Source organism: Rhinatrema bivittatum, chromosome 9, assembly GCF_901001135.1.
Source record: "Rhinatrema bivittatum chromosome 9, aRhiBiv1.1, whole genome shotgun sequence".
Classification (NCBI taxonomy): domain Eukaryota; kingdom Metazoa; phylum Chordata; class Amphibia; order Gymnophiona; family Rhinatrematidae; genus Rhinatrema; species Rhinatrema bivittatum.
Window position 1 is genome coordinate 213826155 of NC_042623.1, and position 20197 is coordinate 213846351.

Sequence of the window (20197 nt, forward strand, 5' to 3'; positions counted from 1 at the left end):
TCCTTTAAAAACCACATGGAAACATTTGTTTCATTATATGTCATTTCCAATCCTCATATGGTAAGATAGTAAACAAATACCCAAAATAAACAGAAAACAAAATGAAATATTTTTGTCATGTCCCTAGTAAGGACATTGGACTGTGATACTGAAGAAGTCCTGAGAGATGAGTTTTAAGAATCTCCTCTAACTTACCAGTATGATCTTGGGCAAGTCATTTTATCTCCCTGTGCCCCAGTAGCTGTTTGAAAACATGGCATTGGTCTTCATCTGGCTTTCCTGGTCAACAAAATCAATTTAGAAAAAAGAACAATGCTTATCACTGGCCATTTGAAAATGCCCGAAAAATCCCAGAGGATTAGATGGAATGAAAAGTCGTTTGTTCTTCCCAACAACTGATGAAATAATTCTGGTAAAGTCCACAGGGTTATTTTTAGGTCACCACACTTTAGGGTAGATTTTAAAAGAAGCGCATGCGCTTCCTGGCGCGCACTGATTTTATAACGTGCACGCCAGCATGCGCATGTTATAAAATCCAGGGGCCGCACACACATGCGCGCCAGATTTTATAATCCACACATGCACAGGCGGGCCTAATCTTAGAAACACGCTCGGCGAGGAGATCGGTCTCTCCCAGTTCCCTTCCAGTCCGCTCCAATTAAGGAGTGGACTGGGAGGGAATTTCCCAACCCCCCTACCCATACTCCCTCCCTCTTCCCCTCTCCTCCCCACCCCCTAAACTCTTTCTCCTACTTTTTAAAAAAATTTTGTTGCTTACTGCTCCGTCACCAGCAGTCCTTTCCCCGGCACAGCGGCAAATGGCCGCTGTACCGGCCGCCTCCAGTCCCACCCCTCCTCTCCCTGCTCCCCGGACCGCCCCTTTCCTTCGGCCCGGCACTTCTGCGAGTAACGGGAATTACACGCATGGCCAGGCCCCTTTGAAAAAATGCGTAGCACGCGCAAGATCCGGCCACTCGCATAACCCCTGTTTTTTATGCACGTGGCCGATTAAAAATGTGGCTGTATGTGTTTAACTTTACTGGAGGAAATTAAATGTAAAAATGCACGCTGCTATATCTGAAACAGGTCTTTCCGATGTATTATATTCTCTTTATGCTAGAAACAGAGACCTGTAAAAGTTGTGGAAGATCCTCTGATATGACTTTCTGTAAGTGCATGGCTTTCCAAACATAAACCTTTTTTCTTTTGATATTGAAATAATAATATTTATTCTGGGGTTTTGTTTTTTTTTGCATCCAGTTTTACATATAGACTTTCATTCTCTCTATTTTCATTTGTGACCAAGGCTACAGGGTCTTCCATTTCCTAACAGATTGTTGGTGACTTTATTACCAAACCATAATCATCTTTCAGTTACAGCAGCAGCAGCAGAACCAGCAGCAGCAGCAGAATCAGCAGGCACTTAGTCTCCAAGCAATGCAACCACAGCAATCTTTGGTATGTGACAATAGTAAAAAAAAACAAACCAAAAAAAAAAGGTTTTAATTTTCATAGTTAAGGTAGTAGGACTAACTATAGTTTTCAAATTATGAACTTGCCCATTGCTAAGCTCCATTGTTGCCTGTTTTTTTGTTTCTGGTTTTCTATACTTTAATGTCCGAATACTTATTATTTAATGAGAGATTTAATCCTTCTGGTTTGGTTTGGGTCTAAACCAGTGGTTCCCAAACCAACCCGACTGGCTGGGGGTCCTCCAGGACAGGCTTGGGAATCTCTGGTCTAAACGGTTTCATATCTGCAGTGCGGTGAGAAGGTAGAGTGTTAATCCTCCCATTTCACACAGGTTGTCAAGTCTCAGCCAAATAGCCAAGAAAGGATCATCCTCAACTCATGAGTTAAACTGTATATTTGATCTTAGCCTCTTGGATAGTTGTGCATTGCAAGGTCCCTATTTAGTACACATGCAGACCTTCCCATGTCTAACCACAGTGCTTTGAAATAATCTAAATGGCCACCAATGCTAGTTATTACGGTATTTTCACTGTGCCACACTGATCTGACTGCAGAATTACCTTCCAATATTTAATATTACTCGCTTTTCTTTGTGGCAACCTCAGCACTTATGTATTTCAAATAGGGCACTTTAAACGCACTGCTAAATTCTGCATCTGCTTTTTCTTTACCTATTACAACTAAGGATATTCTGCGCTTAGGGATGTACAGGCCCAAGTTTTTTGTTTGTTTGGGTTTTTTTTGTTTTTGTGGAGAGGGTTTGTTTTGTTCAGGTCATTGCCAAACTGAAAAAAAAATATTAAATACCATCCTCCCACCTCAACTGAAACCTCAGAGCTAGGGACATGGCCCCCTCCGACCTTCCTTGCCTTTGTCAAAATCGCCCAGGCCTCCCCAGCTAGGCTTACCCTGGGCCCTCTGAGCCAGCATCCTTTCTCCTAAAGCAATTGCATTGTTATATACAGCATGGTGCCGACCACAACTGAGACAGGTGCTGAAGTGAGATCACTTCAGCACCATTCAGGAGTGCCAGCACTGCCATTTTTAAATGCACGGAGACCAGGCAGGAAAGAGTGGTCATCATTCCTGCCCTTTTCAGGACACTGACTACCCATGGAAAGTGTAAGTGGGGCTCAGGGAGGTCCCTGGTGCCAGTGATTTGTTTAGGAGGTGGGATGGGAGAGGGGGGTTGGAGGGGCCTCGTTATGTCCAGCTGAGCCTGGTTAAACCCAGCTGGGTAGGCCCAGGTTCCACAGGGATTTTGGTGCATAGTTGGAGGGGCCTGGCTTGGACCTTGCCCTTCAGTGTTGGCCCACGCTGCATTTTCTTCATCGGGTTTCCATGTTGACAGCAAGGGTAGATGCAGGTGGCAGAATGGCAACACCTGTGGCACCCTAGCGCCTAAAAAATGTGCAAAAATGGAGGCTTCACTAATCAATATTAAAGATTGCATAGAGGGATTATCAATAGAAGTTTCTTATCAAAAAGCTATTACTTGAATATCGAGCACTAGTCTACTTCATTATTTACACTTTGTCTGTACTCAGTTTCTGTCTTAATTTTTACTACTTTAATTTTTAGCTTCTAATTTTTAATTTTCAGGAGGAAAAGACCTCAGGAGACAGAGAATGCCAAATGGGCATCTGCTCTTATTTTAATCACTGGTCATAAAAACCTCCATCCTTTTTTTTTTTTTTAAGAATTTTTATAATGAATAAATGTGAAAAACCTACTCGTGAAAAATTAATAGTTTAAATCTCTTGAATATTCCACAGATAGCTCATGTATAATGGCCACATTTATAGATGAAAACTCTATTTATTGATACAGCATTTCAGAATTGCAACGAATAGATATTGATAATGGAGAAACACTGACGGGCACACATTTTGCCATCTGCTGCATCGGGGCATATTTCTATCTTTGGCTCTCCTTCTGATTGCTATATTCGTAGAAACTAAAAACAAAACTATGAAAAACGAGATCTTAGTAGAAATTTTAAATACATCCCTCTATTTACTTGATTCTTAGCTTTTCCTTTTCCAACTTTAACTCTGATTTCGATCTACTCTTATCCCTTATGAAAAAATGGAGCAGAAAAGCTAAATGCACTAACTTCTCTTTATATTAACATAACTTTTGAATTTTCATAATGTAAATGTAAAACGTATCAATTATAAATTAAGCATATATTCTACCTACCTCATTAAAAGTCTATTGAACTAAAAACGCTTATTAATACTGTTAAAATATATTTTGATAATTTTTTTCAAGTTCTGAGAATAATATTTGAATTTCTATTCTAATCTAACTTCCATTTTTAATTAAGATAACTTCCCATTGAAACCATTTTTCATTCAAAGATTTTACATTAAAATTTGTTTACATAAAAACGGGATGCACTTCCAGAGGTTATATTCTTAGATACTCACTGTCAATCAAAACATTGGTATATGTCCATCCTATACAAATAAATGCCAATTGATGTAACTGTTTAATCCATTTGATTCCATGGTATTCAGTTTGAATATCCACCTTGATTATTTTTTATTTAAAATTAAATCTTGATTTCCTTTCCATGGATATAGTGCAACATATTCTAGAGCAATACATTTAAGAGATTTGAATTTGAATTTGAAGGCCAAACAATGTAGGACAATCTGTGCTGTTAGCTTACAAAGGCTGAGACAGATATGATGCTCCACCAAGCAAGTATATAAAGCTCTTGATGTTTTGCCAAGATATACCTTTTGGCAAGGACAGATCATAAGATAACCTCTGTATCTCTGCATGATGCAACCTCAACTTGAATATTGTGTGCAGTTGGTCACCACATATCAAAAAAGGTATAGCAGAATTAGAAAAGGTGCAAAATGATAAAGGGGATGGAACAATTCCCCTGTGAAAAAAAGCTAAAGAGGTTAGGGCTTTTCAGACTTGAGAAGAGATGGCTGAGGGGAGATATGATAGGGCTATAAAATAATGAGTGGAATGGAATGAGTTAAAGTTAACCAGTTGTTTACTCTTTCGAAAAGTACTTTTTAAAATATATCCAATGCAGAAAGCCTGCGAGGGAGTCAGTTGGACCATTAGATGATCGAGGGGTTAAAGGGGCACTTAGAGAAGATAATGCCAGCCATCGTGGAAAGATTAAACAATTTATTTGCTTCGGTGTTTACTGAAGAGGATGTTGGGGAGATACTTGTTCCAGAGAAGGTTTTCATGCGTAATGATTCAGATGAACTGAACCAAATCACGGTGAACTTAGAAGATGTGGTAGGCCTGATAGACAAACTGAAGAGTAATAAATCACCTGGACAGAATGGTATACACCCCAGGGTTCTGAAGGAACTCAAAAACGAAATTTCAGATTTATTAGTTTAAATTTGTAACCTATCATTAAAATCATACATTGTACCTGAAGACTGGAGGGTGGCTAATGTAACCCCAATATTTAAAAAGGGCTCCAGGGGCGAACCGAGAAACTACAGACCAGTTAGCCTGACTTCAGTGCAAGGAAAAATAGTGGAAAGTGTTCTAAAGATCAAAATCACTGAACATATAGCAAGACATGGTTTAATGGAACAAAGTCATCAAGGATTTACCGAAGGGAAGTCTTGCCTCACGAATCTGCATTTTCCTAGCGTGTAGCAGATGGATTCAGGACCAATGGGTATAGTGTGCTCCTGATAGCAGTTGGAGCAAACAGAATGTTAGGGAATGGTGAATAAAACGGAAAATGTCATAATGCCTCTGTATCGCTCCAAGGTGAGACCGCACCTTGAATACTGTGTACAATTCTGGTCGCCGCATCTCAAAAAAGATATAGTTGCGATGAAGAAGGTACAGAGAAGGGCGACCAAAATGATAAAGGGAATGGAACAGCTCCCTTATGAGGAAAGACTAAAGAGGTTAGGACTTTTCAGCTTGGAGAAGAGATGGCTGAGGGGGGGATATGATAGAGGTGTTTAAAATCATGAGAGGTCTAGAAATAGGTAAATGTGAATCTGTTATTTACTCTTTCGGATAAAAGAAGAAGGATTAGGGGGCACTCCATGAAGTTAACATGTAGCACGTTTAAAATTAATCGGAGAAAATTATTTTTCACTCAATGTACAATTAAACTCTGGAATTTGTTACCAGGGGATGTGGTTAGTGCAGTTAGTGTAGCTGTGTTTAAAAAAGGATTGGATAAGTTCTTGGAGCAGAAGTCTATTACCTGCTATTGATCAAGTTGACTTAGAAAATAGCCACTGCTATTACTAGCATCAGGAGCAAGGGATATACTTAGTTTTTGGGTACTTGCCAGGACTTTTAGCCTGGCCATTGATGGAAACAGGATGCTGGGCTTGATGGGCCCTTAGTCTGACCTAATATGGCAATTTCTTATGTTTCTTATATTTGACCATGAGGGATACAATGAAGTTACTGGATAATACATTTCAAACTAATAAGAGAAAATATTTTTTTACTCAATGTATAATTAAGGTTTGGAATTCTTTGCCAGAGGATGTGAAAGCATTTAGTGTAGCTGCATTTAAAAAAGGTTTAGATAAGTTCCTGGAGGAAAAGTCCATAAACCATTATTAAGGTGGACTTGGAGAAATCCACTGCTTATTCTTGGGATAAGCAGCTTGGAAACTATCTGCCTCTTGGGATCCTGCAAGGTATGTGTGACCTGGCTTGGCCACTGTTGGAAAAAAGGATACTAGGCTTGATGGATCTTTGGTCTGACCCAGTATGGCAAGTCTTATGATGTTAAGTGCTTTTACACGTAGTAAAGTGTCTCCGTTTATATTTATCTCCAGGATTCTGAAAGATTTTGGAATTCTGTACTACAAACTGAATAATGACCTCATTTCTGTCCAACTGGTTTATTCCCATTCATTGAAGTTTGCCTTTTCTCCACAGTTGATAGCGTTGACGACATAACCTTTCGCAGTTGTGTTTTCTCTCTTGCATATGCAAATCTCAAATCCGTGGTTTTAAATGATGGCAACAAAAATAATAGGGATGAAATAATCTTGAAGATTTTATTGGATATTGGTGAATATCTCAAAATGCTTGTCATCATGCTCTCATTTCCTTTTTTTTTATCCTTCTTGAACATACTATTGGTTCCATCGATGCCGAGAGATCGCGGGGAGCTGTCTGATACGCTTCCCCTAGCAGTCCCTCTCGCCAGTACTTCCAAGGATCGAGGGGATGGGGATAGATCCTCGATGATCTACCTGCTCTCCAGGACATTGGGATCGTCAGCTTCCTCGGCACCGGGGAAAGACCAGACCGAGCACCGAAGGAGATCCCGCAAGCATCGACACTGGTCACCTTCGACGCACATTTCCGGTTGCAAAGCAGCATCAGCGACAGCCAAGCTGCCATCAAAATGGCACCAGCCATCGGAGGCCCCATCCTCTGATGCCCCCGGTAGCCCTAGGAGTGCCCCACCGACACCGGTGCTGGGCACCATGCCACCTCGGAGACACGATGAAGAGCTGGTGACGCCTAGTCCCCCTCCATCATTCCTGGCCACTCCGGACTTTCAGGAGGAGTTGGACCTCAGGGTGGAATCCGTGGTGCCCCCATACTGGTGACCGAGCCTCTGCCATCATTGTTAGCACCTCTGCTGGAGTATCTGGACATTCTTTGGGCACACTTCCGACGCAGCCGGTGCCTGAAGGACCTTCGGTTCCCCTATGGCCACCGATGCCCTCCACTGGAGCAATCCTGATTCTCGGGTCCTCTGAGGAGGAAGATATGGCCAGTTCCGTGTTTCCTCACCCACGGTTCCTCAAGCCTTTGCTGGATCCCTCCAGCCTACTGTGGCATCTGGTCCCCTCAATGCCAGGGGACCCATTGATGCCTATGGTGCCCTCAAGGCCTCCGAAGCCATCAGAGCCCAGGGTTGATACCCCTCACGGACCTTGCCAACGACCCGGGGTGACAACTCAACGGACTCGTCCTCGGACTACCCGGAAGACCCCCCCTCTCACAGCCTGCTCCACCGGAGGAATAGCACCGATCACCACCCTAGGACTTGTCCTTTACGGGGTTTGTCAGGGCCATGGCTGAAACCATCCCTTTTCAGCTGCTTACGGAGGAGGATGCACGACACAAGATGCTGGAAACAATCCAGTTTGTCAACGCTTCTAAGGAAATCGTGGTAGTCCCTATCCACGATATTTTTAAGGACCTCCTCCTTTGCATTTGGGAGCACCCTATTTTCATCTCCCCTGTTAACAGAAAGGCCGACGCCACCTACTTGGGGCAACAGGCCGTGTGTTCCGAAAAGTGTCACCTCCCCCACCAGTCAGTGGTCATGGAGTCCACCTTGAAATAGGCCCGGTGTTCCTGCACCCATGCCTCCACCCCGCCAGGCCATGAGCACAGGGAGCTTGAAACCCAGGATAGAAAAGTCTTACAGGGTGCCATGCTGGTGGCCTGATTTATATGACCCAGTATAACCGCAATCTCTGGAAATGAGTCCAGGACTTCAGGGAAGGCCTGTCGCAACAGCAGCAAGAGGCTCTCTTGGCCATTGTCCTGCTGGGTCTCGAAGCGGGAAAGCACAAGGTGCGATCCTCCTATGATGTCTGAGACAGCGGCCCATGTAGCGGCAGTGGGCATTGGTGCCAGGAGAATGGCCTGGCTTCAGACCTCTGGCCAGAGGTGCAGGATAGGCTGGCCGAACTCTCCTGCACAGGTGAAAACATTTTGGGGCTAAGGTCTGGGATGCAGTAGCACAGTTGAAGGACCATCATGATATCCTTCAAAAGCTATCCACTAGTGCCTCCGAAGGCCTGTCGTCGGTCAGGAAATCCTCCAGATCAGGTTCCCAGAAGACCTTTTACCAGCAGAGGAAATATCCTCCAGCCTTCCGGGCTCATACGCTACGCACTGGCTCTAAGGGCCGTCCTCGCCAGCAGCAAGCCCCAGACACCAGCTAGCCCCCCCCCCAGCAAGCCCTGGCCATGGGCTTTTGACTGGTGGCCAGGGAGCAGAAGTCAGTTGACCATACCCCTGGTGCCAGATCCCCCAGTGGGAGGCAGGCTCCTTGACCGCCCATTGCTGGGAAGAAATCACGTCAGACCACTGGGTCCTTACCATTATTTGCCAGGGGTAGCGTCTAAACTTCAACAGGCTCCCAGAGACCTCTCCCCCATGTCCATCGTGGGGTTCGTCTGCCCATCAGGTCATACTTCAGCCAGAGCTTGACACCCTCCTTGTGGCAGGCGTGGTGGAACCAGTCCCTCACCATCAACAGGACCCAAGGGTTCTATTTGAAGTATTTCCTCATTCCGAAAAGGAATGGCGGCTTGCACCTCGTCCTCAACCTCAGGGCTTTGAACAAGTTTCTCATAGGAGAAAAGTTCAAGATGGTCTCTCTGGGCACGCTGATCCCACTCCTCAAAGGAGGAGACTGGCTTTGCTCCCTCGATCTCAAGGCTTATGCACACCTTGCTATCGTCCCCAGCCACCGCAAGTACCTCCGTGGGGAAAGTACATTACCAGTACAAAGTGCTGCCCTTTGGGCTGGCATCGGTCCCCTGCGTCTTTATCAAATGTTTTAGCGATGGTGGCCGCCTACCTCAGGCATTGCTCGGTGCACGTATTCCCCTACCTGGATGACTGGTTGGTCAAAATGACTCCTGTTCAGGAGCCTTGCATGCTCTGACCTTGTCAGTACAGACGCTGCAGATGGGTGGGGTTCATCATAAACTTCCCCGTCTCATCTCTGTCCATCTCCCCAGTTAGACTTCATAGGCGCCAGGCTGGACACCCTGCAAGTGAAAGCTTTTTTGCCCTGTGACCGTGTGATCGCCCTTGCCTCGCTGGCCACCCTTGTCTAGAAAAGTCAAAGGATGCCAGCTCGCCTTCTGCGCCGCCTGCTGGGCCACATGGCGGCCTCCGTCCATGTGACCCCTCTGACTCGCCTCCACATGAGAAATGCCCAGTGGACCCAACGGTCCCAGTGGCGGCAGGCTTCCCAGGATATCGAGGCACCCATCTTAGTAACGGAACCTCTAAGAATGTCTCTTTCTTGGTGGGAAGATCTCTCTAATCTGGAAAGGGGGCTTCCCTTCCAGCCCCCTCCGCCTCAGGTGATTCTAACCACAGATGCCTCCCCTCAGGGCTGGGGGGAGCCCATGTGAATGATATCTATACACAAGGCCTCTGGACTGCCTCTGAAGCCTGCTGCCAAATAAACTTTCTGGAGTTTCGGGCAATCTGATACGCCCTGTGGGCGTTCAGGGACCGGTTGTCGTCCAAGGATGTCCTGATTTGGACAGAGAACCAGGTTGCAATGTGGTATATCAACAAGCAGGAGGCAACAGGCTTGTTACTCCTCTGCCACAAGGCGGTGCAGGTGTGGACCTGGGTTCTTTCTCAGGCCATGTCGCTTCGAGCTAGATACCTGCCGGGCCATCTCAACATGCTAGCAGACCACCTATGTCATTCTTTCCAAAAACACGAATGATCCCTCAACCCGGAGGTAGCGGCCGAACTCTTTCGCTGGTGAGTACGCCGGATGTGGATCTCTTCTCCTCCCCACTCAACCACAAGGTGAGTAAATTCTGCTCCCTGGTGCCAGGGGATGGCCTTCCGGCCTGTGATGCCTTCTCCCTCCACTGGGGGAAGGGCCTGCTGTATGCTTATGCTCTTATCGAGGACTCTGATGAAGCTTCAGCAGGACAGAGTGACCATGATACTTGTGGCACCTTCGTGGCTCCAACAGGTTTGGTACCCACCCCTGCGGGACCTGTCCATGCGGGCGCCCATCCAGCTGGGGACGGCACCCGATCTCATCTCACAGAATCAGGGCATGCTGCACCATCCCAACTTCTGGGCGCTGGCCCTGACGGCTTGGATGTTGAGAGCATAGCCCTCCAGCCCTTGGGGCTCTTGGACTGCGCCACCCAGGTCCAGGCAGCATCTCAAAAGCCTTCCACCAGGAAGTCCTACAGCTTGAAGTGGAAAAGATTCTCCATTTGGTGTTCGGGTCATGATCTGGATCCTTTCTCATTCCCCCTTCCTCGGCTATTGGACTATCTCTGGCATCTCTCTGAGTCCTTCAGACCAGCTTTGTCAGGTGCACCTCAGCATGGTCAACGTGTACCATCGAGGTGTCACTGACACGCCCATTTCGGTCCAACCCTTAGTGGGCCGCTTTATACGGGGCCTTCTCCAGCTGAAACCCCTGCTGCGGCCTCCAGTTATTTCCTTGGAACTCAACGTGATCCTGGTGCAGCTCATGCATGCTCCTTTTGAAATGCTGCAGTCCTACAATCTGAAGTTCCTCACTTAGAAAGTCATATTCCTGATCACTTCAGCTCGTAGGGTCAGCGAGCTTCATGCTAAATGTTAAACCATGAGGTTGTAGCATTCTCGCTATTTGATAAATCTATATTTGCTATCTCAGATTGTAATTTTTCTTGAAGGATATCAAGATTAAAAGGAGGTCGATCATCAAAGGATCAGTATTTGTGGACATAAGACTAGTTTTACAAGTAATAGAGGAGTGAATCAGGAAATGGTCCAACCATGGTGTATCTGTGTTTGATTTATGTCTAACGTTGTCCAGATATCTGTATTGATAAATATGAGGTCTAGGGTGTGACCTGCTTTGTGCGTCGGGCCTTTGATAATTTGTTTTAGACCTAAAGTCGAGAGACAGTTGATGACCATTTCACAGGAAAGTGTTTGTGGGATGGCATCCATGTGAATGTTAGAATCGCCTAAGACTATCACTGGTTTGTTTAAGGCTAAATTGGCTATGAAAAATTCTATTAAGGGGGAGCAATTATGATCTAACAACCCAGGCGGACAGTATAGCAGACAGATTTGTAAATTAGTGGAGTCATATAATGCAATTTCATAAGATGGGTAAATATTTGTTGACAATAATTTTAATGCAAGTGTTTTTTTTGCGACCAGCATTAATCCTCCTCCTTTTTTTCTTGATCTGGGTATTGAGAAGGTTCTATAGTTCAAATTGTCGATCTGGTTGATTAAGACTGTGCCGGAATTCTTTATCCAAGTTTCCGTAATGGTGATTGTTGTGACTGTCGCTGCCCGACGTCTCCACTATGCCCACCTTACCTCTTTAGCGACTCCCTCTTTGCCTGTTGGAAGTTTGGCTGCCGCGACATCATCGTGCCATTCTCCTCCGGCGTCCCCGGACCGGCTAGACGCTGCACTCCGCCATGTTTCCCAGCAGCCTAAGGGCGCGCACACGGCCCCGACTCAAGTACCAGCAGTTGTGCGAACCTCAGGGGCGTCCCCCTGAGGTGACGTCATCTCCACCGGATATTTAAGGTCTCTGAAATCGCTAACTAATCGAGTTAGCAAGGAGTTGGATTTCAAGGGAAAGGTTTCCTTACGCTCAGAGCTACTCTGCCTCCTCGGACTTACCAGGAGTACCCGCTCCTCAGGGGCCTCGTTTCTCTTTGCCTTTCAGGTCGCAGTCTGGAACTGGTGCTCGCTCCTCGATGGCCCAAGTACCCGGACTTGCTACTGAATACCACTTCTGCCAGGAAGGCATCACTGCCTACAACACCAGTGAGTTACCATCTCTCTCTCAGAGCGTTTCTCTACAGCTCAGTTATCCAGGATCGCTGTTCCAGTATCTGAGGGACTACAGCCCAGCCGGGCATTCCAGCTCACTACTGCCACCTCTGGTGGTTCCATATACTAATAAAAGAACTGTGTGTCTATCTCCATACTCTGAGCCTGACTGGTGGTCCCCTCGGGATCTTTCCCCGGGGGCGTGGTCATCTGCCACCGGCCCAAAGATCCACCCACAATGACCTCAAACACCAACAGCGATAAAATCAGGTTTCGAGTCCTTGAGTAAGTCAGTAATTATTGGGATTTTTTTTACGACAGATTGTGCATTAAATAGCAAAAAAGTCAAAAGGATGCAATTACTGTAGAGGTTAGAGATATTATGAGGAATACTGGTGAGTAAGTGCTCATGGTTTTGCCTTGATCTAAGCTGTGAAGGCTTACAGAACTTGAGAGTCTCTGATTCTTTTTTGTAGATGCCATGTCCACAGCCGACTGGGATGTGGTTGTCAGCCATGTTCAGAAGACCTGGAAATGAAGAGTAGAAAATTACAGATTGCACACTGAGGTCCGCAATAAAGGGGCATGCCCCTTTGTTGCACTCCTTCGCCATGCGATGCCCGGTGCCTTCGGCCCGGTGCTCACGCTTATGACCCCCTTGGCACCCTTGATGACGTCATGCAGAGGGCGTGTTCAGCAACCGAGGGGGGAAATGGTGAAGCAGTAAGACCAGGGCCAAGAGGCAGTGGAATGAAGGCAGGCAAACAGGCAGAGCAGGCAAAGCAACAAAGAAAGCCTCTTGTGGGTATGAGGCAGACAGCAGGGAGGTGGCAGCTTAATCCAGGCAGCGAGTCTTTGCTTCGGCCTGGCAGTCACGCTTAAGACCCCCTCATTGCCTACATTTGATTTGTTTGTTTTCTTTTACGCAGTTGAGAGCATTTCAAAGTGTTGTCCACTATAACTTCAAGGTCCTTTTCCAAGAGGGGGTAAGGTATGGATCCTTTGTTGGTGGGGGAAAAACTCTACTTTCAAGCTCAGACTGACAGGTGTGTTCTTTTCTTGCATCTTTGCTTTCTCTAGTTTCCTGGGAGAGGAATACATTTTTTCATTTTGTTTTCATTTATAAGTGCCCAAAAAACACTCCGGAATCGCTGGAAGAGTGACTTGACTTTTGAAACACTGGTGGATTACGGCACAATAAAACATAAAATGCAGTACCACAGGATTCTCATTTGATTCTTTTATAGGCTCTTTCCTCTATCTATGGCAGGAATATCTTAAACTAAGGTCAGGTAAACTTCTAGCCTCCACAGCTTGGAAAACTAGAAACCCCAGGTGGGCAAGGTATCCCTTACTGGGTGGGAAAACCACTTCCAAACTGGTAAAAGTTTAAAAATCCCTGTCTCTGCACAGAGAGCTCGAAAACTCTCTCTCTCCAGGGGTGAAGACTCCTGTGAGGTGTCCTAAGTGATCTTGAACAGTTCTTTACTCACAGTTAGTTCTCTCGATATTTCTTGCTCTTAGGATCCCTGATTGGAAAAATTTAGGCTGGAGTAGCAGCTTCAATTGTCCTTTGAATGGGTAGGAAAAAGGGCAGCAGAACCTTCCTCCCAGATCTTCCAAAACAAAGTCTTTCCCCAAAATTGATGCCTCGGATCACCACCTCATCTGTCCTCATTAAGGGTACAGAGGAGCAGGTATTTCCTTACCTACACAGGCCCAAAAGCAAGGCTCCCCATTCCCTGAGTCCTGGTAGTTTGCAGGGTCTATCCAGGCTTCCTACCTCGTAAAGTCTTTAGGGCCCAAAATATTCCTAGGTTGCTGCTATTACCAACTAGGGACTGGATAGAAAAGTGCAGTTGCTTACCTGTAATAGGTGTTCTCCTAGGACAGCAGGATATTACATATGGATGACATCATCTGATGGTGCCCAGTATGGAAAACTTATGTCAAAGTTTCTAGAAGCTTTCACCAGTATCCTGACCATGCTCAGCATGCTGCTATCCGCGCATCCACGCAAGGTCCCCCTTCAGTCTCATGACATAGCAAAAAACGAGCAAAAAATAAAACAAACCGAAGCAGAACCCACCCCGTAGGGAGGCAGGCAGGATTCCTGAGGACTAATATCCTGCTGGTCTTAGGAGACCACTTGTTACAGGTAAGCAGCTGCGCTTTCTCCTAGGACAAGCAGGATGGTAGTCCTCACATAATGGATGAATACCAAGCTCCAGACTGTCCTCATGAACTGGAGATACCAGCAGCAACCAAACAAGGTACCAATGGGCACAACACAACTGAGGCACTGTAGGCCAGCAGGGGACTATCTGGGTCCCATAGAAGCACGAAGAGGTGGATTCAGGACCAGAACACATTGAGCAGGACGGACGGACCAAAGGCACTGTCTTGATGTCCATCTTTGTCCAGACAGTAGTGGACCGCAAACGTGTGAAGAGAACTCCAGGTGGCGGCCCAAAAAATTTCGACGGCAGGAACTTGCACGTAAGTGTGCCACCGACGTCACCATAGCCCTCATAGAGTGAGCCTGAAGGCCAGCGGGAGGCCTGCCTGCATGTAACAAAAGGCAATGCAATCCACCAGCCAGTTTGACAAGGTCTGTTTACCTACTGCCACTCCCAGCCTGTTGGAATCAAAGGACACAAAGAGCAGGGTAAACTGCCTATGGCCTGCAGGGCGATCCAGATAGAAGGCCAAGGCCCTTTTACAGTCCAATGTATGGAGAGCTCATTCCTCTGGGTGGGAATGAGGCCTCGGAAAGAAAGTGGGTAAGATGATGGATTGATTGAGATGGAAATCAGTCATGAACTTCGGCAGAAACTTAGGATGTGCACGTAGGACCACACGATCGTAAAAGAACTTTGTGTATGGTCTGTATGTGACCAGTGCATAAGCACATAAGAACATGCCATACTGGGTCAGACCAAGGGCCCATCAAGCCCAGCATCCTGTTTCCAACAGTGGTCAATCCAGGCCATAAGAACCTGGCAAGTACCCAAAAACTAAGTCTATTCCATGTTACCGTTGCTAGTAATAGCAGTGGCTATTTTCTAAGTCAACTTAATTAATAGCAAGTAATGGACTTCTCCTCCAAGAACTTATCCAATCCTTTTTTAAACACAGCTATACTAACTGCACCAACCACATCCTCTGGCAACAAATTCCAGAGTTTAATTGTGCATTGAGTGAAAACGTTTTAAATGTACCACATGCTAACTTCATGGAGTGCCCCCTAGTTTTTCTATTATCCGAAAGAGTAAATAACCGATTCACATCTACCCTTTCTAGACCTCTCATGATTTTAAACACCTCTATCATATCCTCCCTCAGCCGTCTCTTCTCTAAGCTGAAAAGTCCTAACCTCGTTAGTCTTTCCTCATAGGGGAGCTGTTCCATTCCCCTTATCATTTTGGTAGCCCTTCTCTGTACCTTCTCCATCGCAATTATATCTTTTTGAGATGCGGCGACCAGAATTGTACACAGTATTCAAGGTGCGGTCTCACTATGGAGCGATACAGAGGCATTATGACATTTTCCGTTTTATTCACCATTCCCTAATAATGCCCAACATTCTGTTTGCTTTTTTGACTGCCGCAGCATACTGAACAGACAATTTCAATGTGTTATCCACTATGACGCCTAGATCATAGGGTCGTAGGATCAGCGATCCTTTGATGATCACATTTCGACCTCCTTTTAATCTTGATATCCTTCAAGAAAAATTACAATCTGAGATAGCAAATATAGATTTATCAAATAGCGAGAATGCCACAACCTCATGGTTTAACATTAATGATTTAGTTGCTGATAGTATAAATCCAGTTGTTACAAAAAACATTAAAAGACCCCTGTCAATATAATCAATGGTATAATTCCAACATCAGAAACGCCAAATGCGAGCTGAGAAAAAAGGAAAAACTGGCGAAAATACAAAACTATCCCCTCTTTAACTGCCTATAGAACATACCTAACATACTATAAAAGACTCATTAACAATGCAAAGCAAGATTTTTATTCAAATAAAATTCATAAATTCCATCACAATCCCAGGACTTTATTATCCATAGTGCATAAACTTACCAGAACTGCTAATGATTACCAAGCACCATTACCAGAAAACAGATGTAATGAAATTGCCCACTTTTTTAAGGATAAAGTTATGAACCTAATCACCAATAATCTCAGTAGCAATGCTCAACCCATCAACATGGGAAAAAATAAATTTTCAGCTGGACTAACTTTGATTTAATCTCTTCTCTTGAAATTCAATCTCTAATTAACAATATGAGCCCTGCCAACCATCCATTAGATAGTATCCCCATACTCTCGTTGAAATCAATAGAAACCACAATTACCAACACCATTATGGAAATTATCAATCTGTCCCTCTCCGAAAGCAATTACCCGGACAGTCTAAAATTAGCAGTAATTAATCCTATTATAAAAAAAAAAACAATCTTGATCCAGAGATCCTAAATAACTGCCATCCCATCTCCAACCTACCATTCCTTGCCAGACTTACTGAAAAAGTCGTTCACACACAGCTTACTGAACATCTAGAAAAAAAAATATTTTGTTTCCCTCACAGTTCGGCTTCAGGAAACACCTCAGTACTGAAATTCTTCTAATTTCTCTTAACGATACAGTGTTAAGAGACTTTGACAATGGCCAAAGCTATTTACTGGTTCTGCTAGATCTGTCAGCTGCCTTTGACACTGTAAATCATTCCATACTTCTCGACTGTCTAACAGAAATTGGGCTGACAGAGAAAACACATCATCCTACCTATCAAACGGGAACTATCAAGTGAAAATTAATAATTCCCTTTCCGACAAAATTCCTCTCAAAACTGGTGTCCCCCAAGGTTCATCTCTATCTGCCACATTATTTAACATCTATTTGCTCCCCCTGTATCACTTACTCTCAGGTCTTGGCTTGACTCACTATCTTTATGCTGATATTAATTCCAATCCAAAATACATTAGACTCAACATACAAAATAACTGCCATGTATCTCTCTATAATCAAACAATTACTGACTCACATGAGACTTATACTAAACATTGACAAAACAGAAATCATACTCCTAGAGAGAAAAACTAGCCCAACATCTCTACCTCCACTAAAACTTGAGGACCAAAAGTCTGAAATCTCCCCTGTTACACACGCATACGACCTTGGAATTATCATTGACAGTGAATTAAGCTTCAAAACACACATTGCAGCAAAAATAAAAGATGGATATCACAAACTACTAAGATGACTAAAGCCCTTTCTAAACCCAGATGACTTCAGGACTGTACTATAACTTCTCATATTCGCTAATATTGACTATTGTAATTCGCTCTTACTTGGCTTACCTCTTTCTACCATTCGCCCCTTACAAATTCTCCAAAACTCAGCAGCTAGAATCTTAACTTGCACCAAGAAATATGAGCACATTACCCCAATTTTGACATCATTACATTGGCTACCAATAAAATTCCAAATTGAATACATGGTACTTAGCAACTTACATAAAATAATAAATGAAGAACAGACAGACTGGTTAAATGCAGCAATCAAACTTCACGTACCTCATCGAAACCTACGATCAGCTAACAAAGGTCTATTAACAATCCCGTCAGTACGATCTGCACAACTCTCTCAGGTTCGTGAACGTGCAATCTCGCTTGCAAGCCCAAAATTATGGAACGCTCTTCCCACTGAATTACGATTACAAGCAAGTCTCAAAACATTCAAAAAGGACATAAAGCCTGTCTATTCACAAAGATATACCAAGATCCCCAATAATCCACTCATCCTCTACAACCTACTCTCCACATTCACTCCACGATCTTAACTTCTTATAGTCTTGCTTTTAATATTTATTCTCTTTTAATGTTTAAATGTAAACTTATCATGAGTGTTGTTGTTTCTTTGTTATTATTTTAGTATGCACTGTATTTACCTGTGTTAGAAATTGTTTCTGTCATGTTTTGTTAACCGTTGTGATGGCTACACCGAACGACGGTATATAAAAATCAATAAATAAATAAAAGAAATGGAGAACAAAAAAAAATAGCATATTGCCTCTGTATCAATCCACAGTGCGACCACATCTTGAGTACAGTGCGCAGTTCTGGTTGCTGAGCTAAAAAAAAAAATAGAACTAGAAAAGGTGCAGAGAATAAGACGAGGGAGGTTATCAAATTTGCAGATGAAACAAAATTATTCAGAGTAGTTAAATCACAAGCGGATTGTGATACATTATAGGAGGACCTTGCAAGACTGGAAGATTGGGCATCCAAATGGCAGGTGAAATTTAATGTGGACAAGTGCAAGGTGTTGCATATAGGGAAAAATAACCCTTGCTGTAGTTACACGATGTTAGGTTCCATTTTAGGATCTACCACCCAGGAAAAAGATCTAGGCATCATAGTGGATAATACTTTAAAATTGTCTGCTCAGTGTGCTGCAGCAGTCAAAAAAGCAAACAGAAAGTTAGGAATTATTAGGAAGGGAATGGTAAATAAAACAGAAAATATCATAATGCCTCTATATCGCTCCATGGTGAGACCGCACCTGGAATACTGTGTACAATTCTGGTCGCTGCATCTCAAAAAAGATATAGTTGCGATGGAGAAGGTACAGAGAAGGGCAACCAAAATGATAAAGGGGATGGAACAGCTCCCCTACGAGGAAAGGCTGAAGAGGTTAGGGCTGTTCAGCTTGGAGAAGAGATGGCTGAGGGGGGATATGATAGGGGTCTTTAAGATCATGAGAGGTCTTGAACGAGTAGATGTGAATTGGTTATTTACACTTTCGAATAATGGAAGGACTAGGGGGCATTCCATGAAGTTAGCAAGTAGCACATTTAAGACTAATCGTAGAAAATTCTTTTTCATTCAACGCACAATAAAGCTCTGGAATTTGTTGCCAGAGGATGTGGTTAGTGCAGTTAGTGTAGCTGGGTTCAAAAAAGGTTTGGATAAGTTCTTGGAGGAGAAGTCCATTAACGGCTATTAATTAAATTTACTTAGGGAATAGCCACTGCTGTTAATTGCATCAGTGGCATGGGATCTTCTTAGTGTTTGGGTAATTGCCAGGTTCTTGGTGCCTGGTTTGGCCTCTGTTGAAACAGGATGCTGGGCTTGATGGACCCTTGATCTGACCCAGCATGGCAATTTCTTATGTTCTTCTGTTATGTTCTTAAGGATAACAAAAATGATAAATGGGAGGGATCAACTCCCCTGCTATGAGAGGCTCTGCAGGTTAGGGCTTCTCAGTTTGGAAAAGTATGTGTGGGACATAATAGAACTTTATAAAAGTGAGTGTTGTAAGAATGGTTACCATTTCAAATAATATTTAAATAAGGGAACATTTCATGAAATTAACAACCAACAGATTTGAAACAAATCATAAGACGGTCTTTTTCACTCTGTGCACAATCGGGCCTTAGAATGTATTGCCAGAAGACATGGTCAAGGTAACTAACAAAGTGGGTCGAAAAGAGGTTTGGACAAGTTTTTGGAGGAAAAATCCATAACACATTATTTACCAGGTAGACTAAAGAATGGTATGGCTATACTTGGGAGAGAATAAGTGAAAATAGATCTACTTTATGGCTTCTGCTGGGTACTTGTGACCTAGTTTGGCCACTGTCGGAGACAAGATCTTTGGCTTGATATACCTTTGTCTGGCAAGTCTTATGTTCAGTTTGGATCTTCCCTCCCCAAAACTTACCCATCCCTCTGCCTTCTGATCCCAGAACCTCCTCCATCTACCCACAGATCCTGGAGCCTCCTTCCTGCTTCTTTCTTCTCAGATTCTGGAAAACTACTTTATTTTTATTATGTAAAATAAATGTACATTATTACATATGCAGTATGTTGCAAATTTATACAAATGTTCCATATAATTTCAGAAACTTTGCCAAAGAATTTTCTAACTCTTGTCACAGAAATTACCCTTGAGCTACTGCAGGAAGTTGGAACCTGTGGTATATAATTAGGGACTTTCATTTTCGGTTTTTATTTTTAAAATTTTTCCTGGAAATTTATCAAGGGTTATTATGTCAATAACAAAAACAGGAAAAAATCAGTGGAAAAATGTCTCATTATTTTTCTGGGTAATTACTGGAGTTTATTTTGATGGACAGAAG

General features: G+C 43.9%; 1 protein-coding gene across 1 annotated transcript in view; it reads left to right on the forward strand.

Moving 5' to 3' along the window:
- MED12L (mediator complex subunit 12L) overlaps positions 1 to 20197 on the forward strand; it is a 764678-nt gene that overhangs the window by 680911 nt on the left and 63570 nt on the right. The window contains exon 43 of the mRNA XM_029616044.1: positions 1375 to 1458. Within this exon, the coding sequence (XP_029471904.1) occupies positions 1375 to 1458 (84 nt within the window). The remainder of the gene's footprint in view (positions 1 to 1374; positions 1459 to 20197) is intronic.